Raw genomic sequence first — 25,627 nt, forward strand, 5'->3', positions numbered from 1 at the left:
TGAACATTTAAAATAATCTGCAGTCTTCCCCTCTTGGGTATATCTTACTGCGGCAGAGGTGTTGGACTGTAGAGCCGTTAGTACATTAATTAGGGCCGAGTCCACCCCCAGTGATCCCATGAGCTTCCACAGTTTGGTTCGGTTTACACAGTCAAAAACTGCGGTAAGGTCCATAAAGGCGAGATAAAGCCCCCAGCCTTTGGCTATAGTGTACTTCGCATTAATCAAATAAAGATTTAAACATTGTGCAACCGTGGATTTGCCCGTAAGGAACCCATATTGGACATCCGTTATTATTCCATGGGTCTCTGCCGACTCAGACAACCTATTCAACACCACTCTGCCCAAAACCTTCGCTTTTACGTCAATAAGGGATATTGGGCGATAACAGTGTGGACTATTCCTATCCCCTTTCTTAAATATCGGGACAATGGTTGTCGTGGACCATGAGTAAGGCATTTCTGTTGCAACTGACGCATTTATTACCCTTGCCAGGATCGGTGCCCATACCTCTGGAGTGCTACGGAAAAGATCATGTGGAATCCCCCCGTCTGGCCCCAGGGCTTTATTCTGCGTGAGACAATCTATTCCTAATCTCATCTCATCTAGGGTGAAAAAAATAACATCAATTCTCTGAGCCTCAATCTGTAACTGTGGCTCGTCTCCTCTCAGGGGCTGATTATACAGGCCCTCATAATGAGCCGACCATTGCTCAGGTAGGATATTATGGGACAGACATGGATTATTTGAATTTTTAAAACCGGGGCTGTTTATAACCTTCCAGAATCGGGTGGAATCCTTAAACTCAGTGGCCTCTTCTAGGTCTTCCCAAGCCTTCAGTTGAAGTTGGCGTTTCCGAGTCCTAACTGCCTGTTTGTACACTTTACGGCAGGTCATGATCCACCCCCTATTACTGGGCGATTGTTTTAATGCCGTCTTTAAGACTCTAAGGGCCTTTGAGCATTGTCCATCGAACCATCTTGGCACGTCCCTGAGGCATGTGGGTGCAGGTGCTTTTAAAAAAGGCTATCCACTAATTGCACAATAGCTGTGAATGTCTGAATTAAATCCTGTCCCTGTGTATCTAGATCTAAACAGTTCTGTATATCCTGCTGGCCTCTCTTTAAAAGGGATTTGTTAAAAGCAACTGTGTTAACCTGCGCCCATCGCAACCGTCATCCTTGATCCATTGCAGAGATCAATCCCCCCAGTCAGACTGTGCGAAATCAAATGCTGTCGTGGAGCGACAAGTGACAAAGTTACTGGATTATGGTCACTGAATATACTATGCCTCATTTTAAAACTGGTGATGAACCTCCTTACTGTATGTGAGACAAAATGTAAATCAATAAATTACGCACAACCTCTACCCTTGTACGTGGGGGGCACAGGTGTATCTGGGTGGCAGACAATCAAATCCATTGTATGGGTCAGCCCAAAAGGTATTTAGAAGCACGCTCAACTCCCTTCCTGACTTGGTCTGCTCAATGTTGGGCCCTTTGTTTAGTGTACATGCCTGCCAATCACACTCAGTCACCCTCAAGTTAGGGCACAGGTGGCAATTGAAATCTCCCACTACTATAAGGTGTGCATGGGCACGTCCTTTGGATTGTAATTTCTCTAAACAAGTGCTTAATTCCTCAAAGGGTTTTAATCCCTGCAAGTTTGGCTGAGCATTATAAAAAATAATAAATGCCAAACAGTAGTTCTTGCAAACAAATGTTAGACCCTGTACTACTTCCGACTCCCATGGGTTCGACTTCCACCTCCCCTGTATCTTTAAACCTATGAACATGATAAGGCCCCCGCTGGCTCTCCCTACACTAGACCTTCTTGCTGGACAAAAAAAAGTTTTATATCCTTCTAAAAAAGAAGGTATTTCCTGGCTCAATGTATCCTGGATGGCTATTATGTCAAACTTTCTAATATAGAGGAGCCACTGCACGTCCTGAAACGTACTCGCCAAACCTGCCCCGTTACACGGAATAAGTTTTAAGTCATCCAGATTTCGCATCACCTGGTGGCCTGAGGCGTCGCTAATATCCCCATCTGTGTTGGGAGACCTGCTTTCCCTTAGGTCCCTATATTCATCGTGGGTGTCAGTAATTCCCCCATCATCAACCACCTACCTCCCCCTTTGGTCCTCGATATGTTTTGTCTGATTGCCCTCCAATCTTACCACGCTTGCTCCCTCTGCAAGTCAATCTATGTCATTCAGGTCCCTCAATGGGGCGAAAGCATTTCTTAACTGCAAAGGGCCCCCACTCCATCTTGGACCCGCTTCCACAGTAGCCACACCATGGAGGGGTAAGAATTTTGACGGGGTCTATAAAAGAAACCCAATGGTACTGGTTTGATCCCAGAGTTACCATAAATGAATCCAATTATGAAAACAAGATCTTCTGGGCCATTGACGGGTACCTCAGCGTGACAATCACGCTATCCCCTTCAAATATTTTCTTAGACCTGCCAATCCACGCAACCCTTTTCGCTATCAGGACATGTCTTTGGCCGGAGCTATTAAACCCAAGATGTTTTCCTAACCAGTGGGTAACCTTATTTATCAACTGGAGGCTAGGCTCTTCCTGTGAGCCATCATGCCCTGGTACGCCCACTAAAACCACTGTGTAGGGACACCATGCTGGTGGGAGGTCAATGACTGGCAAATTCTGTGTGTTAGGGACTAATTGAGCGGCGCTACTGGCTCGCCGACCTCGTTGCTGAGATCCCCCTGATCACCTCTTTCACTCGGATCCCTGATATGTTGGGTCAGTTGGCCAGACCTCAACATCCCCACCCTCTGTCCCCCCCGTCCCCCCGGCCCGGTTTTGTCCATAGCCACTGATGGGAACTGGGACTCAGAGCCTGTCTCTGTGCGTGGTGTGGCATTCCAGGCTATTTGTTGTTGGGAGGTGTGGTTAGGTACAACATCCTGCCTGGACTGAACATCCGAGGGCAACGCTTTCTCAATGTTCGACAGAGATGCCTTAATATCAATGACAGTGTTTGATAGCTCACTTAAGAAATCCTTTAAGAGGCCAGCCACCAATGTCACAATTGTTTCCCTGAGAGACCCCCAAACTTCTTCTACATCCTTGCCCAATCCCATGGCGCCCCTAGAGTCTGGGACTTTGGAATTTTCCTTCAACGGCTTGGGCGCTATTTTCCTCGGCACCTTACGCCCTTTCTTTGGGGCTGGCGGACCACTCCGCTCCGTACATGGACTAGTAGACAACGCGGCCCTGCTGCCTGTAATCTGTCCAGCTGCTTGGTTGTTCAAACTAGTGCTGGGACTCTCATTCAGGTCGCAAATCTCTTCTGCTTCCTCCCCCTGCCTCTGGCTCAATAGTTCCTGCACCATTTCCATCCACGTTTCCAGCTACCAGTGCCGGGTCCCGTTTCGTTGTCAGTGCTGATGATCCAGTCCTGCCCAGCGAGAGCCGTCTCTCTGCTTTATCAATTTCTTTGGTGATTGCTCCCATTGCCTTTATTAGGAAAGAGTCAATGGTGCCCTTGGATGTGTCCGGGGATAAACCCATAGGGTGGCCCTTCCTTTTTCCCATGACCTGCTTGAACAATGGGCTTATCCAACCGAACCTTACCCAACAACTACTGACACAGGACACAAAGCAGTTGCAGAGTTTTGATGCCATTGCCTTTATTAGGAAAGAGTCAATGGTGCCCTTGGATGTGTCCGGGGATAAACCCATAGGGTGGCCCTTCCTTTTTCCCATGACCTGCTTGAACAATGGGCTTATCCAACCGAACCTTACCCAACAACTACTGACACAGGACACAAAGCAGTTGCAGAGTTTTGATGCCGCTACACAACACTCTAGACGCTCCCGTGCACAAGCTCAGACTCAGTCCCCCCCGGGCTATACGTTAATCGTCACTTACTTTGAGGGGTCATGCGGTCTGATGGTGGATACATAGATAACCGTTGACAGATGAAAAGGGTATGGCCTGGCCACCTCCGGTCAGTGACGGGCAAGCATTGGCTCAGGCGCGTCCTGTGCCGCGGTGAACCTAGGGGCTATTTCAGGGCGAAAGCAGCATCACGCTCCTCCCTTCAGGGAGAGCAAAGGATTCTGGCCACCACAGTCCTCCAGCAGCGAGGCCGCAGGCAAAAGGTGGCAGGTAGTTCCAAGTGCGTCCCGCGCCGCGGTGAACCTACGCGCTATTTTAGCGCAAAAGCAGCGTCACGCTCCACCCTCCTGGGAGAACGAAGGATTCTTGCCACCGCAGTCCCTCAGCAGCGAGGCCACAGGCAAAAGGTGGTAGGTAGTTCCAAGCGCGTCCCTTTTTCTTTTACTTGCAGCATAATTCTGTCCATTCTGCATCATACTTTTTACATGCATTACCACACAATTCCAGTTAATCAGTAGCTATTGAATTGAACTGTCCGTGGTGCTCAATCTGGCCTAACATCTGGGTGTCACTGTAAAAAGAGACGCATGGAGTTCTGCATTGAATAAGACAACCGCAAAAATAAAGCACAGACATGTTTCACTTGCTTTCGTTTTATTAATATTTTATAATGTATATTTGTTGTTTGAAAACTAAAAATTGAATCAACATACATGCATTTGAGGATGACATGTTTGATCCCTTCAGCCCCTTTTTTACACGGTCAGGACATGCCCCATCTACCATCGCCCAGCACCCTTGCACACACATTCCTCTTACTTCACTCCTGGACCATGGGAAGTGAGAACCCCCAATAATGTGGTCACTCTGCACTATGGGACAATGGGTAAAATATCATGTTCTGACCAAAACACTTGTAGGAGAGAGATGTGGGATGTCTGATTTCAGATGGGAAAACATGCCTTAGTACTGGAAACAGCCATGAAGGAGTTCTGTGAACACTGGCCACCTTAGTGGAGGGCATGCTGTATTGGAGGGGAGTTTACACTGCCTCTTTTAGTACATACCTAGGTCACAGTAAGGAAAGGAATATATACTGCCAGTGCATTAAAATACCCAGGAGGCTGAGAACAGTACACATTGCCCTCTTTACTACATAGCTGTGACTTGTATACTCCCCTCACCTTGGTGTGGTTATGCCAGTGTGTACTGCCTTTTCCCATGGACTCCCAGGGAACCCAGGAGGTGTTTGTGGTGATCAGATGCACTGCAGATTCAAGGCCATCCACACCTGTAAACTCACGGTTAGGACATCAGTCATTCTTTTAACATTAAGGGCCTAATTTGTTGTTAGGCACGATGTCCTTCATTCGCCTCTGGATTCAGCGCTTCCTCCAGAAATAGGCTGATTTTCCATTACCATCCCACTCTAAATCAAGCCTGTACAGCCATCAAGTGGATGTGTGCCGGAGTCTACCTGCCCCTTGATTCCTCATAACCTGAGAGAGGAGTTGGGGGGCTGGAGGTTGAGAGGACTGAGAAGGGATCAGGCTTCAATTCCCACCTGTTCAACACAAGGACCCTGTTGTAATGAAGACAAGGTCCGGTTCCATGGTAAACTCAGGATGGTATTTATTAAGATAGTAGGTTCAAGATAAAGATACAGAAAGCCCCACCAGGAGCAGCCCTCCTGCTGGTCAGCCCATCCTCCAACTGCCAACCTCACCTCACCCAACATTCCACAGCATCATCCACACCAACATTCCACACCACACCACACCACACTCACACTGCCTTAGCAGCAGGTACAACACTTCTCCCTTCCTCACAGTAAACAAAACACAATGCAATGAAGCAAGCGAAAAGCACATCAAAGAGAAAAATAACATGCACAAAAATCTGGAACGGTACCATTACAAAGACATGAGAATGGTTGAGGGCAAACCAGCAGAATGAAAAGCAAGGAAAACAGTACAATGGCCTTACAAGTTAACATCCAAAAATGCAGAAGAAAATAGCAATATGCATGAATGTCAACATAAGGCAAAGCAACAGTAAAATGACAATGCCCACCCACGTACCTATCCCAGGTAAATCAATCTATAGACAGAAAGACAACCTTTACACACATCCACTCCCTTTCCACACAAAACTCCCACCTTACCACACAAAACCAAACAAACCTGCAAACTACACCACGCACAACACACCAACCCCTGAGCCACAAACATACCAGCTGGCCAGGCCAAAAGTGAACGTGGCACAAATGGGAACAAACCACAACGGTGCAGAAGGAAACACCACAGCACACACATGCTCAAACCAAGACAAAAACACCCTAGCTAAAAAAGGAGGAAGGAAAAGGAGGACAAGCACACAGAAAATGCTCAGCGAAAACACAAAGCTACAGGTGAAGTGAACTTCACGAACCAACCACACAAGGGTGGTTGACATGAGTGACTCAAGAACAAGTCAACTACAACACAACACCCACAAGGGTGACAATCATATGTCAACCCACAACCACAAACTATGGTAGGCCAGAGAGGCTCTGCAACAACTAACCTTCTCACCCCCCCCTCCCCCAGTGAGAGATACGCAAACTCCCACAACAACAAGGGCTTAACTACAACACATTGCCCACAAAGGTGACCGATTTATGTCAACCCGCAACCACAAACTAGTGGTAGGCCAAAGAGGCTATGCAACAACGAGCCTTCTCACACCCCCCCCTCCCCCCCCCACTGTGAGAGATACACAAACTTCCACAACAACAACAAGGGGTCAACTTCAACACATCGCCCAGAAAGGTGACCAACTTATGTCAACCCACAACCACAAATTAGTGGTAGGACAAAGAAACACATACTCTCACAACAACGAAAAAAAATTGCAAACGTCATCTCACACACAGACTAAGTAGGAGACTAAACTTAGTCTACTACAACCACCACAAGGTGGTAACCCAGAGTGACCCTAAAGTTAAAGAGTCAACCCACAAACCACAAACATTCAAAAGAACAACATTTTGCAAGTGGAATTCCAAACCACAGGAAAAACAGTGGGTTAAGGAAAGACATATACAGCGAGCACCCCATCCAAGACATTAACATTTTAAAAACCTAACCCTTCAGCTTGAAATAAAGAGCAAGAACTTAGGCTAGAACAGTCAGGCCCCGGGGTGTTACTCGAGTTCCCAGGGTGAGTTCTTACTCTACCCGTGCACTGAAGCGGTTACTATACCAAAGAAGACAGTGATGGTTGTCCCAAAAAGGAGGATAGTGTTCCGCTGCTGCCGAAAATGCAACCAAAAGGAAACAAAATTGAGGCTTGCTGTTTTAACAACGTCACTTCCAACCGTTTAGCCACCAGAACTCCTCACTGATGCACACGGATGCGCAAGTCTTGATGGATCACCACAACACTGCTGAGGGAAAATATCCAATACTCTCCGGCTTGAGCCCGTAATCAAGATGGCAGCACGCTGACGACACGTACGCCAAGAGCGTGCCGGGTGGCTCAAGGCATGCACATGCAACACAGTGTGGGAGCTGCAGAACACACCACAAGCTGCTGAAGCTATGGCTCGCACTGGAGGCAAGAGGATGGCAGTTGAATACAGGTGAGCCAACGGATTCCCACGGTTTAAAAAAACACAAGCGCAGCAGACGAAAGTTTAGAAAGGATTCCCTCATAAGTACCACACTCCGCACCAATCAACGTATGACAGCCAATTGAAGTAAATGCATAGGTGGGTGGAAACTCCTCTTCCCAAATCCGCTTGTGACACAAACTCTGGGGACTCCTCCCACCTGTTGCTCCACTTGACACGGACACAGGGGACACTTGAGGCCAGACACACCTCCATAACCCGGACTCAGAGCCCCTCACCCAATGCTCCTCCTCTAGACACGAACAAAGGGGACTCCTCTGTCCACAAAACAGGAACTGCGGGGACTTCTCTTACTAGTTGCTCTGTGGGCTTGCCATTGGTACTTCCACACAGGGGGCTCTGGGGGCTAGTCGCTCTTCTCACCAGGGACACCTCTTCAAGTAACAGCTCCCCAGACGCTCTTCCCTACACCGACCGAGGGAAAGACAGCAGGCAGCACGCAGCACAAGTGGCGAAAGTGACAACAGGAGAAACCACAGCAGGATGTCCCAAATAGAGGCTGTGGCAGACCAGTAAATGGTCAAATGGGGGACAGCTTGCAGCTCCACTCCTCACCGCAGCTCCACATCAAACAAGAGCAGGAAGACACAGCAGGAACTGGCACGCCCGGGTTGGTGCAGACCGGTCTAAAGGTCACTGGTGAGAATCAGGGCTGCCAGCTTGCTGTACACACACAACTTAGTTTCAAGAGGAGCTTCTTCGACATCTTCTTCTTGAGTTTCAAGTTCCTTTAGGCTTCAAGTACATGTAGATCATATTTCCATAGTAGAGCTTTCACACGCAGGTTCTTCTTTGTAAATCGTCGCCAAAATGTTGTAATGAAGACAAGGTCAGGTACCATGGAAAACTTAGGATGGTATTTATTAAGATAGATTCAAGATAAAGATACATTGAGCCCCACCAGGAGCAGCATTCCTGCTGCTCAGCCGATTCTCCCAACTGACAAACTCCACGCATCCAACATTCCACAGTATCATCCACACCAACATTCCACACCACATTCACACTGGTTGAGCAGCAGGTACAACAGACCCCCAGTCTGTCCTTGAAGAAGGTGGTTCTAATCCTACCAGTTATATACAACATCTCTGTGCCAAGAAGCTGCCATGCTATCCCTCTGTTCACTCATTGCAAAGAGAGTGTGACTTGCTGTTATGGTACACACTTCATGTGAATGAGATGTCAATCCATAGGACCAACCCCAGGAACCATTATGAAAGTCTACAGATATCCATGATGAAAAGATCAGCTTTTTTATATTAAACCATGGAAAGCAGACTTATGACAGTCCATCAACTGGAAACACTGACACAATCTAATAGCTGTTGGTTGTTTGTGTGTTCACTGTTTTGGTACATGGGTGTGATGAGGGACTAGATGTATTCCTTCTTGAAAACAATTGAAATAATTAAATCATAGCAAACAGACATTTTGTTTTTTTTAAACACTTTGAGGCAAGCATTCCTCTTATTACTAAGTGTTCCCCCCCCCCCCCAACCACATTTGAGACAGGGCTCCAAATAAGGGCTTGCACTAGTGCTAACAATAGGGAGTAACATGGGTTGTGATTGATTATTTAAAAAAACAATTTTATTTTAAGACTAGCTTATTTTTGTTGTGATGCACATTTTGCGACTTTTCATGTGAATGCATTTAACAAAGGTATTTAGTACTTAAAATACTCTGTTACGATAATGCGACTAAGTTCCGCCTTCTGGTGTAAGCGGGGGGGGGGGGGGTCTTGATGCTGATGAGATGCAATCAACAAAAAAGACATAATTGTTATTCACTATCATAGTTTAGGGATGAAGATATGAGTATATAGGCCAGATTCCAGGAGTAAATCGTGTTGGTGCAGCCCTTATCTGGAGACCTGATTCTACAGGTAATTGCATCTTCTTCTTCTGTCCTGCCAGTCCATCTCTGTCCTCACGTTGTCACTCTTCGTATTACCTGCCGGTCCAGTCATACTGTGATGACAGTGTAAGAAATTCTGAACGCTGAGCATTAGCCATGCTACTGAGAGGCCCAGCCTTGGACAACTTCAACTGGACAGCTAGGTGAAGTTTGAGACAGTCATCTTAGTAACAGGCAGGTGCTCCGGAACAGGGGCAAGTGCACCGGGATGCTGACAGGAGCCACGGAAGAGGAACATGTATTTCAGTATGGAACGATAACCCCAGTAAGGAAAAGTACCCCTGGTATAGCTCATCAACCCTAGTGTGGAGCAGGAGCCACGTGCAGGACCGCAGCATCTGTATGGGTCAAGCAACATTAGCAATTGAACCATCAAGGTAGAGAACAAAGGTGTGGAGAATGAAACATGAAGCAGTTTTAGTTGCAGCAAGCCCGGTATTTGAATGATCTATGATGAGGAAATGGGTGTGCCAGACATTTCCATTCCATGATACTCGCAGGTCGTGATGGCAACAAGGCCTAGTTGTTTACCATACATGAACAACAGATATTAGACCAGGCCTAGGAGCTCTCTAGAAGTCAGTCTTGGCGTGGCATGCCTTAATGCTGATGCTTCTCTCCTGTGTTGTAATTGAGGGTGTAGTGGGTGCTCAGGGATAGGCAGGGAAAGGAGAAGGTGCAGTCCAGTGTAGGGTAACATACAATTCTCATTGCCTCTCCTCCTCTTCTCCATGCTCCAACACGTTCTCAGCATTTGGGGGCTGCTTGTGCCAAGCAGTCTCTTTGTAGACGAACCATAGGTTTCCAGCCCAGAGTAAGAAATTCAGGAACCCAAATAACTGTAAAGAAACAACAAAGAGTGACTCGAGACAGCAATCTACAGTAAACATATTTCTGAGCATAAGCAGTATTGGTAGCAAGATCCAGGAGCCAAAATTCTCAGGGGTGCTTTTATTTGCAATGGTCAGTGTTTGGCCAAGAAATTAAGAATAGAGTTAGTTAAGAATTGATTCTAGGCTGTGGTTGTGTGGATGACAGTCGGGCTGAGAAAGAAAAAACAACAAAAATAGGCAGTGATGGCCATAGTCCATCACATTGGTTGGTAGTTATTTCAAAGTTCACAACTGTGGTGCTATCACTCCTGAGGTCACACCACCTATGAACCTCATACAAATCCACAGTTACATATAAGAAGCTCATTCAATAGTTAATCAAAGGCACAACTCAATTCATAACATACATGTAGATACTACTGTATTCAGAGTCCAAAATCTAGTCCTTTCACATAATCCATTGATTCAAGGAGACTGATATATGGTGCGGAAAGGGAAGAGTGTCACATGAAAGGCATACTATATTACAGGTGAAAGACTACTACCAAAATGGATATTAGGTGAAGCTCTATCAAGATTTTAGCCTCAAGCCGATAAAGTCAATTATATTTCAACACCGATTTAATTGAATTTAACCAAAGTTTTATCCCTGCTTTTAAACTTTTGACTAGATCCAGGAGAGAACTGTTTATGAAGGAATGTATGTTCGAATGAAGTGATGAATATCAGTGAGGGTTGATAATATAACAGGTGACCTTAAAATGCTACAAAACTGCTAGTGCTCAGTGCCTGTTATGTATTTTGTGTCTCAGTGAGGGCACCAATTATAGATATTTATTTATGAAAAAGACAGCCCTAACTATATTGTAAGACACATTGGCGGGCATTCTCCATCAGGGTGAAAATAAATGGATCCCTCTTCCTCCCCCTACAGAGGTCTGGCTTGGCTACACCAATTATAACAAGGTAGTTGTCCAACTAACACGAGTACAATTTTGCAGCTGAATACGTTGCAGGCAAAGAGTATTATTTGGTGGACTGGTTGTCCAGGGTAATGATGGTGCCAGATGATGAAGCATTGAAATAAAAGCTTGAGAAGGATAGGAAATGTATGGAGATAAAATATATCTGATAAGGTTTGCGGGCGGTGGGGAGACAAGATGGCCGCTCATTAGCATTCCTCCTGAGGCACAGAGGAACCTTTTGCCTGGAGGAACACTTATTTTGAGTATGCGGCTCAACCAGACATGCCGGATTGCGTTGGAAGCTCCTGGGAGCTGCGGGGTAAGTTATTAAACACTTTAACGGTCTGTTTGTTATTTTGAAGTTCGTTCCCCGCCGCTCCCGTCACACTCCAGAGTATGGGTGCCATTTTACGAGCTTTTGACTAATTCTTTCCTCAGGAATCAATGTGTCTACATTCTGCCCTGCCTTCATGGCCCTATAGGTGGCATGTCACTCTTCTAAATTAGAGACATCTTCATAGAGTTTATTTTCCCTCTAATATAAGGTGTTAATTATTCAGTGGGCAGGCTTGGTCTGTCATGGAGATTTTATAAAGGCACATGGTTAATATTTGATTATCTGCACATTCCTAGCCATTCCTGTGACTCTACATAAGATATCTAAATTACTTTTATTTTTATATAGTGGACCATTTTATTCCAACTGCACACCTTGGCTTTTACTTCTTTTTTGTTGTCTTTCTGGTCGTTAGAAAGACTACATAAGCATTTCAATTCTACTCCAAATATGGAGTTTGCACATTCATCTAAATCACAGGCTTATATCACCTCTAACGCTAATGGTCGCAAAGAGTCTGGTGGTAATGTTAATAAAAGGATTAAAAAGATCCTTCTTCTCTGAATAAATCATCATTGCCTTTGACACTGGAGGATATAATGGATGAACTGAGAAATAGGAGACCATCTATGGCAGATACCAGTGCAGCGCTTCAGAGAATTGAGGAAAAATGGTCTCGTCTTGACTCTAGATTTACAGAGGTTGAACAGAGAGTTAGTGATGCTCATGATGTGGTAGCTAAAGTTGATATATTATCTAAAGAGGTGATTCAGTTAAAGAAGTTAGCGGAGGACCTTGAAAACCATAACAGGCGCAATAATATACGCATATGGCATACAAGGTTCTGAAGGCCCCGACATGATCAATTTTTTGAAGCTTCATATTCCCAAAATGGTCGGCCTACAAAATTCCATTGATCTCAATATTCAGAGGGCACGTAGGATTGGTCCTTCACAAGCCTCGTCCTCGAATAGAAAAGGAGGGATCAATTAGATTTTTCCGAAATTCAGCAAAAATATGGCATATCCTCTTATTATGCCACCCATTATTGACACCTCAAGACTCCTCTACTTCTATTTTTTCCTAACACTCTACTTCTGTTTCACATAAACATACCTTCTCTCTTTTACATTGAATTTCTCCTCACAAATTAAAACTCCTGGCATATATAAGATTTTGATTGGTTCTTCTGATTTAAGAGCAAAACCAAACATTGAGCTAATGTTGTAAAAGGATCTCAATCAAGAGTTTTCTTTCCAAACCTGGAATTCATTCTGGGCTAAGATCCACACTTCTTCTCATTCAGCAAGCATAGCTCAAACACTATATTATTTCTATGATAGATTATTTTTAACCCCTATGAACGCCCATAAATTCAAGCTCTCTAACAATGCTAAGTGTTGGTCTTGTCCTTATGATAAAAGTGACTTCCTACATATGTTTTTTGAATGTCCTTTGGTAAAAAAAGCTTTGGTTACTTACAGTGGCGGTGGCGGCTGGTGTATTTTTAAAGTGGTGAGCGAATAATTGTACCCTAGTACAACACGCGAGCAAAGTGAGCGAGCCCGAACTGAAAAAGGAGGGTGGGGGTGGGTTCTCCCCCCGCAAGAAAATTTTGCAAAAAGTGGATTCAAATGGTGGCTTTTACACCACATATTTACTGCAAGTTGTTGCATAAACAGGATTTAAATATAGCATTTTAAAGCACAAGTGTGAAGAAAATATTAGAAACATATCAAAAATGTGCCCAATACTCTAACTGGTCTGCTTGCAAAATGACCCCCAAGCCAAGCACATACAACCAATGGAAACAGGACCTCTAAGTGTTTTCTACCTGTAACACATCTCTGCCTCTTTACTGTATTGGTTGATGAAGTCATCAAGGCTCGCACGAGAGCCGAGGCCAATGCAGCCCTGTGGACTCTGCACACACATCTTATCTGCCGCTCCCCCTTTGCTGATGCCACTAGTATCCCACTCCGCCCACCGGTCATTAGTGGTGCCCAAAGTACGAGCTGCATTTCCTGAAGGAAATAGTGATACGGAAAGCACGTCTTCTCTAGAAAATGCACTATACACCTGTCCATTATAGATCCAGTAGGGTATGTGTAGTGCTTTTTCTACTAACATGGCCTACTACCTCTCTAATCACTCAGCCATGGTGCTCGTATTGAAGCTGCAAACTTGAGTCTGCACCTCTTTTTTTGGTGTATATAGTAAGCTGACTTGCACTTAGCAGCGCATCCCGAACAAGTGTGTGGAGATATTCTGGACCGAGTGAAGGTGAAGTTGGCCCAGTACCGGTACTACCTCCACCATGCAGTCCACCACACCCGTATCCAAGGTTACCACATAACCCTCCTCGTGGCGAATGGCGTATTTTTGTCAGCGATGTGGCAGCCGGTCCAAGTGGGTGGCTGGAGGCTGTTCGTGCAAGCTGCAGGTGAGGGAGAGAGGTGCCCCCTTCTGGGGTTGGGGACCCAGGCCTGTGCATCCGCTGCTGATCTTTGTCCAACTATTCCTTTCTTTACCATTCCGGACCAGCCATGTGCATGCCTGACAGAAGCACGCACATTAGGGTGCAAGAGCAGCCAGTCCATCTGCCGGTGTCGGGGCGCTGTTTGTGCACCTCTTGCCGCCTCATCAGGGGTGCTGCTTGTGAAGACAAGGAAACACGCCAGAAGATTTACAATTAAGGGCCAAAGAGCTGTGCATCCATGGAGCCTTCCGTGTGTCAGTCTCTTGTTGTGGAATTCCAACTACACTGAGTGGAGAGGGGAGGTGGCAGTACCCCACCTATGGAACTGGAAACAAAAATGCCAAGCATGGGGCTCAGTACCCTCTCTCTCATTACCACAGCCCAGGGCAGTAGCAGGTCTATACAGTGTATGGTAATCAGGCAGTGCCAGAAGAGCTGGTATTTCAGGTCAGTGTGTGGACCATCTTTTCGGGTTTTTGTGCGCCTGCTTTAGAGTCTGGTGACCCGTTTTTTACTGTTGATTTCTCTGGTATCAAACAATGCCTGCAGCAAGCACCAATGCATGTAGTCCACTATACCTTGCAAAACACCTATACTACACTGCTTGTCTTAACAAGTTAAAAACTGCCCCAATTTGAAAAGGTGGGACATTTTCTTAGCTACCTAATTCAGTGAATGGGACCACCTTTATTTTGGTGCCCGGGCCTATTTTCTATCACAGTCTGTAAAGTCTTGTGTAGGGGCCCTTTCCCACCCACATTACCTTTTCAAAAGGCCTGAAGGTTCTTGTCCCGTAATGTATGTAAATGCCCCTACTTTCTTGGGAGAGGAAAGGTAGTTAAGACAGGGCAACAGATGAGTGCTGCGAGGCAGGAAGGAAAAGAAGGAGGGGCAAGCATTAGGGTTATTGAAAAGAAGGATAGAGAGACACAGAGATTGAGAAAACTATCTACAGGAAGAAATAGAAACAAGAAACGGAAGTCTAAGGTGTAAGGAACAAAAACGGGAGGGGAGAGGGGTATATAAAGACGAGAGAAACGCAGGTAGGAAAAAGAACGACGGATAAAGAAAATAGAGCGGAGTAGAGACAAGGGAAAAGAAAAGAAAGAAGGCCAAAACAACAAAGAAATGGAAAAGAGATGGGAGCGAGAGAAAGGGAAAGAAAAAGTGGCACGAGAGAAAAGAGGAAAAAACAGGTGGAGGAATTAGTGGAGAAAAATATTAGAGGGCTAAAAGACAGGAATAATATAGACTTTGGAGAAGAAAGGAGTAGAAGAAGGAACATGCCAAATATATTTATGTGATTCCCACTGTGTGCCATCAGACCGGTATTTTGGTTTCTCTCTGAGATGTAATTTAATCCAGATAAATGGCACAGCAACTGACATACACCTAAAGCCTGTCAGTTTGATTGGCGTTGTCACTGGGTGTTAGCTGTTTAAGACAAATGAGTAACAACAATGATTTCTTATAAATAATTAACATTGGAAATGTTTAAATTCTGAAATAGTGAGTCAGTGAATTAAATAGAATTGAGGCCTGTGAAAGGAGTTTTGGCCATCAATTATGTGTGCTTTATGTTAGATATGTATATGTTTTTCTCTGCATATCTTGTCCGTCTGCACATCTTCAACCCCCTCTCTTTCCTCTTCAGCATCCTCTTTTCACTCTTCCCCGAATGCCCTTCCTCGCGTCTGTCACTTCACCGCCCCCCAACATGCACTGCACTCTCTCAAATGTAAGCACTTTCATTTCTCTTACTTTTGCCTTGCAAATATTTTGACATCAGTGTACCCCCTTCACACACATATCCACAGAATTTCAGTTGCAAATGGAATACACATTGTTCTGTGTGCTCTGCTGAGAGGCCAACCCACTGACAGGCACTTTGTCTAGCTTCAGCCTTAGCGCCTGAGCGCTCAATCAAAGCCCCTCAAACACCTGGCATGGCTCAAGCTTCGAAGTGTACACAGAAAGAAATACAGATAAACAACAACATTATAAAATAGCTAACTCGTGGGGAATGCAAGATTAAAGTATGTAAGATAAGAGAGGAACTAAATCGCTGAAATGCATTTCCTCTACATTTTTAACATTCATGGTTTTCATGTCAATCCATATTTTTGGCATCAGTGTTAACTTAGGGACATGCTAAGTTCACTAAGTGAGCTTATTAAAATTAAAGAAAGAACCAGTGTGCTTTAAACCATAAGTGCACAACAGATGCAAACTATTACCATAAATATTTCTTTATGTGTTTTTCATATCCCTGCTGTCCTCTAGTTTATATGGCGTTGCATATGTTTTGTTTGTTTAGGCTTGCACTGGTGGTTGTAATACAAGGGTGTCCAATGGAGGGTGTAATACAACGGTATGCACTGGTGGGTATAATACAAGGGCGTGCACTGGTGGGTATAATACAAGGGCGTGCACTTGTGGGTGTAAATTAAGGGCGTTCACTGGTGGGTGTAATACAAGGCATACACTGGTGGGTGTGATACAAGGGGGTGCACTGGTGGGTGCAATGCAAGGACGTGCACTGGCGGGTGTAATGCAAGGGTGTGCACTGGTGAGTGTAATGAAAGGGTGCGCACTGGTGGGTGTAATACAAGGGCGTGCACTGGTGGGTGTAATACAAGGGTCTCTTATGCCTCTGGAGGTCGTGGTTTTAAGTTAATACTGGCCGATGCTGGCATGTTGTATTGATCTGGAACATCAGACAGCTGTATGGCGCAGTCTGGACATGGCAGTCTTTTTTCATGAAAGCTCTGGGGAGGTCACATATGGTGTCGGGTGGTTCAATTTACACTTGATGAATGTCCCACAATTAAGATATATGAATTTGTTAAGCCACCCAGACCTGCATTAATGCACAGTTGCTGTGCAGCACACACGCCTCCCCTACATTTGTCTTCCTTGAAAATGACGTGGGATTTTTCTTGTAATTGAAATTTGGCGTTTCCAAGTAAAATATAAGAGCCTGCATTTTAAACATTCCCATTTTCAATGTTAGAGTATAAGTACTCTGAAACGTTTCTTCGTGTTAAAAAAATACACGATCTTGAACTCTGAACGGTTATACTCTAACAATGTTTTTTTTCCTATCTTTTCTTGACAAGCATTCCTAGGACTCGCTCTATGCGCTGTCATTTGAGCCAGTGTCGACCTTTGGCTCTCCATTTCAGTTTGATCGTAGCTCACCCACCTCAATAGTGCCCTTCGTTCGTCTGCCTGGCAAGGATCACGGGAAGGGCCAGCTGAAAGTTCAAAGGCTTTCCTAGACTCTGTAGAGTCTGTCGAGTTGGATTCTGTGAAAGCACTTGAAGTAGCAGCGAGGAAGCTGTGGATTGAATTCTGCACAATGTGCTTTGAAAGGCGTGCTGATGCACTGCGCAGAATCCAGTGCTCAGCTTCCTAACTACAGCCTCTAAACCCACCCTTCCCTTTGTCGTCACAGAGTGGGCTGGGGTCAGTGATGCTCTCTGACCCCACCCCACCCTGTGATGACAAAGGGAAGGGTAGACTGTGGCATGGCTTCACTCCTTGACTGACGTGAAGCTCCTGACGCCTCAGGGCTTCAGCCTGAAGCGCCCGCAGGCTAACTTGAAGGAAAAGTCATCAAGGGGTTTAACTCATCCCAGGAGGCTATGGAATTGCCTGGCTGATGACCTCACAGACCCCAGGGATGTGAGATCGTCATCCTGGCTATTTCACTGATTGAAGCCAGGCTATGCAAAGTGCGCCTGCGTCAATCCACGGGCTTCAGCATAGCTAAGCAGCTGTACCAGGTGAAGTGAGTGGTGTGTGTGTGTGTGTCTGAGGCCACGAGTGAGTGCTACTGCAAGTTTGTGTGTGTGTGTTTTAAATCTTAAATGTTTCTAATGTGGCTTTGAGGTTGAAGAGAGGGGTGGCGCTCCAACGCCCACAAGGGGGAGCCGCCCCTGGTTACTTATATGGGTTAAATTGAACAAAATTTTGTCCACAAATATTCCTTTTGATATTTTGCATATTTTTTTAGAAGGTTCCTCTCCCTTATGGCATTCTCAAGGTATGGTTGGGAAGTTTATTGATTTGATAATTGCTATTGCTTTACAAATAATCACAACAAATTGGAAAGATACTACCAAATTTATTTTTATTGGTTGGTGGAATCTGTTATGTCACCATCACAGACAGGAGCGAGCTCATGTTCCTTTAATGATTAAAAAAGATTTATTATGGTTGACACTCACCTCTTTTTAGGTCTCGCCTGAGCCAACGCATTCGCTGCTCTGCGAGACATTTAGTAAGTGGGTTTTCAAAGTGCTACCCACAGGCTTTTGCTGGTCTCAAGCGTGCAGTTACGCGTGTGTGAACGTGCACAGCTGCCATCTGGCTTTCTGTAATGGCTCATTAAGCCTTACAGCCCATGAATCATGCACTACCCCCTCCCTTCCCCCTCCCTCCTCGTCAGCTTCATTTGTCTCTTCTATCGCTGTGAATCATGCTCCTCTGCTCGCACTACCCCCTCCCTTCTCCCCCTCCCTTTTCGTCAGTTTCATTTGCCTCGGGAATATTGAAATATCGAAGTATTGGAGGGGAAATAAACACGTTTAGCATTTTTTTGGACATTTTGTGAAGCGTTGACATTTTGCAAAGGCACGTGTGGTTTTTATTAAAACTTTAGGCTATGCTGCGTTGTTGTGCGTTGGAGTCCGTGCTGCGAAGCTGCCTGAAACCAATTCACGCACGAAAGCACCGCACCCACTGTCGCATTACGTCTTCGCGCATATGCTTGGCGTGTAAAAATTCAAACTGTAAAGCCTAACCATAATACAACTTTGAACACTTCAAACCTGGACTTTTTTAGTCTCTGGTAATTGTATGTTAGAGTAAATATTTTTAACAGCATGTCAAAATATTGAGTTTTTAATATTGTGCTACCACAGAACTGTAGTAAAAATATCAAAGAACAAATTACTGTGAAGGTGAGTTACAAGAATTGGTAAGTTAGGGGCAGTAAATCAATACTTACCAACACATACTTATCTTGGTGATATTTTGGTTGTCTGTATTTCTGCTATGATAATGGTATCATGACACTAAAGACTCGAAATTCTAGTATACCCTCTTTTAACCTGTGTAAAACGACATTTTGTAAATTGCAACAGTTACACTACAAATGTTTCCCATATGGATCGTTGCCCTTTGTGCGCATATACTATATAAAAGGCAAACATATTGGCTTTGTCATAGCTCGTTATATAGTGGCTCTCAAAAAGGGTCACACTCACGCGAACATTCTAGATTCATACCTATGTCACAATGCCATGTGAAAGTTCACGTTTAATCGCTGGTGGCGCACATGGTATATTTTTCACAGCACAGCCATCGTATGATTTGTAAACATACGGATTGTGTATGACGACACGTGGGTCTCTTAAGGGTATTCTTGTAGATTTATGCGCGTGCAAAAGCGCTCCTAAATTAGTCTCGTCTCCGACGCTCCAGGCCGCAGAATGCGAATCAGCATTTCAGGCTTATGAAAGTCAAAAGGTTATTTCATATCAGAAACCGGAATTCCAAATCTCCTCAGAAGGAAATGTCATAAACTGCGAAGAAGCCGCCAACAGAGGAATCTGCATAAACCGTGACACTGCTTGTAAATGCAGACGGAAAGGACATTTCCGAGAAAGCCTCTTGAACTCCTGTCTTTTATGCTTTGGCTATCTAGTTAAAAAAAAAAGCATTGGCCTAGCCAATAGGTCTCGCTTTCTGGACCTTATAAGTATTTAGTTATGCAGCACAATATCCTTTGTGCAACAACATTAATCGTTGCATGGTTAAACAGTTTTAAGGTCCCCATTGCAAGACCTATTGGCTATGCCAATGCTTGTTTATCCAGGCAATCTGCTCAATCCCCATCTAATGTTATTAGTTTTGATCTCCCATAAAGAGAGGAGTGTATGTTAGGCTTTTATTGTTATTACTGCATTGCTGATAACGTTTGCTCTAATATTATATAGAGTACTTGTTGTATCTTTCCCTTTTTGGTATGTCCCAGTTCCCCCCACCCCGTTCCCACTAGTGGTACCTCCTTAGAATGTTCGAAGGAAGGCTCTGTTGGAATGTTGGTGAGAGGCTGATGAGAGAGCCTGAGGAGGTGTACACCAGCGGCAAGCTGGAGATGTAGCTGTTCTAATCTTGGAATAAAGAAGAAGTAACTCACTGCTGTGTCATTCTTTACTTCATTTATTGGCGACGAGTACGGGATGCTGTGAAGGGACAGAGCTGCATCTTCCCCTGTGAACTTCGTCTTGCAAGCTGGTGGCGTAGTACATCACCTTTGATGAAACATATTTACGGAGAATAAAAGAAAAGGAAGAGTCTATGAGAAGAGTACTGGCGAGCCGGCTGCATCTTCACTAGAGTTTTTTTTGGAAAAAAAAAACGAGGCATCGAGGAAGCAGTGAGGTGACCTTTATGAAGCATCTGCTTGGGATGTCACTTCAAAAGGTGTGGTGAAGCAGTCATTGACGCAGCGATGAGGAAGACAAGACTCTATTCTGGTTATGAAGGCAGACTAGGACTGGCAAGGGTCAAATAAGCTTACTGAGTGAGAGCGGTAATGAGGTGAACCTACAACGAGGAAGCGCGGAAGAACGAGCATAAAGGTGGAAAAAGGAGAGGACGCGCACACATGAAAGGAAGACGGAGCTTGGAAGGAGCGTGTACCTGGTGAGGAGCGCTGCGTTTCTGGCGTCACTGTGAGAGAAGTGTGTGAGGAGAGCTTCCAACGCGTACACACGAAAGGAAGACGGAGCTTGGAAGGAGCGTTTACCTGGTGAGGAGCGCTGCGTTCCTGGCGTCGCTGTGAAAGAACTGTGTGAGGAGAGCTTCCTACGCGATAGAAGTCTTCCGGGTGAAGCTGATTTTCTGGTAAAACTTCAGGCGATTTCCCGGCAGCAGATTCTACGAATTCTGACAGCGGATTTTTTTTTTTTTTTTTTTATGAAAGACGTGTGAAAGGAAACAGCATCTGTGGTTCCTGAATAGTTATTTGTTCTCGAAGGTAGAATCTACAGTTCGGAGGGACTCAGCCCAGTGTTGGGAAGCTACAGCAAGATAAGGTGGTCATAAAAAGACTTTTGAGGATAAAGACGGTGAGATTTGCGGCAGATTGTGTAGAGACTGGAGGAAAATAGTTAAGGTCATGCAAATAACCATTTTATTTTTCAGAGGGACAATATGAAGCTTTGATAATTTGAGTAGTGTATTTTAAGCAGTTAAAGTTGCTGAATGCACCTTCATTAGTATACAATCATATTTTAGTGGGTATCATTAGGTGTTTTCTTCATTCCCCTTTCAGCCGGTTTATCATCTTGGTTTACATTTAAAAAAAAAAAAAAATATGGCAGGAGCAGGCATGAGTCAACCCCCTGCGTTCTTGAATGAGGTAGGAGAACCGGAAATACCTTGGCACAGATGGGAGGGTATTTTTAAATCATACCTCATTGCCATTGGTGGGGGTAATTTTTCAAATGTGAGAAAGCAGCACATTTTACTGCACAACCTGGGTGTTCAGGGAAGGAAGGTATTTGAGGACATCACAGGTAGATTAGTTGAGGATGAAACAGATGATGAGGAGGTAGGAGGGGATGTATATGAATACACATTGAGGAAGTTAGAGGAGCACTTCAGACATAGAACAAATGTAGTACTGGAAAGGCATACATTTTTCAAAAGAAGCCAGAAGAGGGAGGAGAAAGTTTCATCGTATGTAGCAGTCCTAAGGGGTCTATCAGCAACCTGCGAGTTTGGAGTTTTAGCGGATTCGCTGATCAGGGACCAGTTGGTGCGGTGCACCAATGACAATAAGGTGCAGGAGGAGTTGTCGACAAGGAATCCAGATTTAGAGGAGGCAATTAACATTGCTAAGGGTTTAGAACACACAGCAATATGCATGAAAGAAATAAGAATATCCTCAAGTGAGAGCAGGGACAAAGGGGAAGCCAAAGCAGGAATGACAGAAGAGTCCATATGTAAAGTGGAGGGTAAAACTAAAGAGGTTCCCAGGAAACAGATGGAGAACTGGTTGTGCTTCAGGTGTGGCAGTCCCAATCACTTGGCAAATAATTGGAGGTGCCCAGCCAGGAACACAGTATGCAGGAAATGTGAAAAGAAGGGTCATTTGGCTAAGGTGTGTAAAGCGTTCATACCCAGAGTACATGAAATAGGGTGTGCTGAGTCAGAGTTGGGAGATGGTAAAACGTATATTTTCCAGGTTGGTCAGGGAAGCAATGAAGAGAAGGTACACTATCCTTCTTGTGAGGTTGTCTTAGATGGGGAAAAATTTCAAATGTTTGCTGATTCGTGCTCACCATTTACACTCATTGAGGAGAAAGGATTTAAAGAAAAGTTCAATGAAAAGAAAATAGAAATAGAGAAAGCAGACATCAATCCATTGGGTTACAACAAGGAACCTATTCATTTAGTGGGTATGGTGAGGATGAGAATAACTTTTAAGGATAGGCACACAGTAGGTAAAGTATACATCACAAAGCAAGGGTCGAATCTCCTAGGGTGGAAGCACCAGAAGGACTTGGGTATTACTTTAGACCCGAACAATGTTGAACAGGTCATGTTGGTTGAACCGCAAGGTGTGAGCAACAATTTAATTAAAGAATTTCCAGAAGTGTTTTCGGATAAATTGGGCAGACTGAAAAATTACATGCACAAAATTGTTTTGAAAGAAGGAGCTAAACCGGTGGTGCACAAAACCCGGTCTATTCCACTACTCATGAGGGAACCACTACAGGAGGAACTTAGGAAGTTGGTAGGACAAGGGGTGATAGAGGAGATAGAGAGCTCAGAGTGGTTGGCACCCATTGTTATTACGACCAAGGACAAAGGAGGTAGCATCAGATTATGTGTGGACTTGAGAGGGTTGAATGAGAATATTATGGTTGATAGACATCCCTTACCAAGGATAAATGAAATGATGAGCACAATTCAGGGTGCAAAATTTTTCAGTGTCCTTGACTTATCGTCGGCCTACCATCAGGTGGACCTACACCCTGAGTCACAGCTTTTGACGGCCTTCACCACCCCATTTGGAAATTTTAAATTCGTAAGGATGCCATTTGGATTGGCGTCGGCCGCCGCAGCATTCCAAAGAATAATGCAACATATCCTGAAGGATTGTAAGAAAATCTTGTGTTTCCAAGATGACATTTTGGTGTATGGTTCAAGTGAACAAGAACATGAGAAAAATGTGAAAATGGCGCTCAACAGATTGAAGGAGGCAGGATTTACTACAAAAGAAAGTAAATGCAAATTGGGTGTGACATCAGTGGAGTATTTGGGGCACACCATCTCGGAGGAAGGAATAAAACCCAAAATCGATTTGGTGGAAGCAGTCAGGAGAGCAAGTACTCCCGTGTGTAGGGAGGAGGTCTTGTCATTCCTGGGCCTGGCAGAATTTATGGCAAAGTATATAAGGAACTTCTCAATGATATCTCAACCTCTAAGGGAGCTAATAAAGAAGGACTCAAAGTTCGCTTGGGGGAAAGAGCAAGAGGAATCTTTCAAACTTATAAAGGATGCCATAATTTCAGCCCCATTCATAGGAAACTTTGAGGTGACAAGGGATACCCTAATAACAACGGATGCCAGCAGCAAGGGTATTGGAGCTACATTGTCTCAGAGAGTGGACAATAAAGTGCGTGTGGTAGCATTTGCATCAAGATCATTATCAAGTGCAGAAGCAAACTACTCGACTGTAGAGAAAGAGGCATTAGCGGTGTACTGGGCAATAAGACACTTCAAGTTTTTTGTGTGGGGTACACCTTTCGAACTGTGCACAGATCACAAACCCCTACTGGCCATTTTCACTAGAAAGGAAATGGAGAATATGACTCCTCGCATTGCGAAATGGGTCCTGGGGCTACAAGGATACAACTTCAAGATGGTGTATTTACCAGGACCACAGAACAAGGTGGCGGATTTCCTATCAAGGTCTCCTATGGATACAGACGTAGGTGGTCAAAGGGAAAAGGAAGAAGTTCTGGAAATCTCAGTGAAAGCAGTGGATAAAGAACAATGGAACTTACATATGGGACAAGATGATATTATCAAGGCCGTAAAGAACTATGTACTCAAAGGATGGCCAACCAAGTGCAAGGCACTTCCTGAAGAGATACATCCCTACTGGAACGTGAGAGATGAATTGTCAGTGGATGGGGATTTTCTCCTAAAGTCAAGCAAGATAGTGCCACCGGGGAGTCTCAGGAATCACATTATAGATCTTTCGCATGAAGGACACCTGGGCAAGAGTCTGTGCAAAGCCAGATTAAGAGCTGACTTTTGGTTTCCATGCATGGATCAACTGATGGAGGAGAAAGTTAATGAATGCGAGGCATGCAGCTTAAGTGACAAAAGCAAGGTGATCCGGCGGATTCCTCTGAGACCAGTAGAGGTACCTGAGGATCCATGGAGCAAGCTGGGGCTGGACATTGCGGGCCCCCTGCATGGGTTAGGTACACAGGAAACGTATGTTCTGGTCCTGATTGACTACTATTCGAATTGGATCACACATAAATTTGTGAGCAAAATCAACACAAGGTCTCTAATTGAGTTTTTGACTGAGGTGTTTTCCAAAGAAGGTATTCCAAACAGTATCATCACAGATAATGGGGTACAATTTGCATCAGAAGAAATGAAGGAATTTCTAGCTGATATGTCCATCAAACACATTCGCACACCTTTGTATTGTCCTAAGGCCAACGGGAAGGTGGAGAGAGCGAATAGACTGCTGAAAGGTTGCATTCAGCTGGCTGCAACATCTCACAAGCCAGTAGAATCAGCAGTAAGAGACATGTTGTGGTCCTACCATACCTCTCCCAACCTAGCCACGGGGTATTCTCCTTTTGAGCTTTTGAGGGGGAGAAAGGCGGGAACAAGGTTGTCTCCAAATTGGATGCCTCGAAGAAAATCAGGGGAAATTGATCCGAGTGAGTTTAGAGAGAAAGTATTGGACAAACAGTGTAAATACAAGCAATGGTACGACAAGAAATGGGGGGCAAGACACAAGTCACTGGAACCGGGTCAAAGGGTGTGGATAAGAAAGCCCTTCGGCTGGGGCAGCAAAGGTGAAAAATACTTTCCTCCTGAGAAGATCAGGGAGGTAAGGGGTAATGTAGTCATACTTGAGAATGGGAAAATGTGGAGTATGGATAGGGTGGCCACCAATCAGAGCGAAACCAGGTCTATAGGAGTAGACAAGACCTTGGGGCAGGGTGGTAGAGAGGAAGTGGTGCAGGAGAGCAGGGGACAGAGATACAGAAATGCTCCCACATGGCATGAAGACTATATGATGTATTGAAGGTCTTTTCTTTGCTTGACTTTATAGGTTCCCAACTTATGCCACGTGTTTGAGTTCCCTTTGGGAAGGGAGATGTGTTGTATCTTTCCCTTTTTGGTATGTCCCAGTTCCCCCCACCCCGTTCCCACTAGTGGTACCTCCTTAGAATGTTCGAAGGAAGGCTCTGTTGGAATGTTGGTGAGAGGCTGATG

At 44.8% G+C, this 25,627-nt stretch overlaps 1 protein-coding gene across 1 annotated transcript in view; it reads right to left on the reverse strand.

Moving 5' to 3' along the window:
- Positions 1–4,507: 4,507 nt before the first annotated feature.
- Positions 4,508–25,627, reverse strand: part of LOC146871138 (synaptophysin-like protein 2) — a 171,878-nt gene continuing 150,758 nt past the window's right edge. The window contains exon 6 of the mRNA XM_085650298.1: positions 4,508–10,299. Coding sequence (XP_085506424.1) covers positions 10,168–10,299 — 132 coding nt within the window. The 3' untranslated portion in view covers positions 4,508–10,167. The remainder of the gene's footprint in view (positions 10,300–25,627) is intronic.

The sequence above is a fragment of the Triturus cristatus genome, chromosome 1_1 (genome assembly GCF_964204655.1).
Source record: "Triturus cristatus chromosome 1_1, aTriCri1.1, whole genome shotgun sequence".
NCBI classification, from domain to species: domain Eukaryota; kingdom Metazoa; phylum Chordata; class Amphibia; order Caudata; family Salamandridae; genus Triturus; species Triturus cristatus.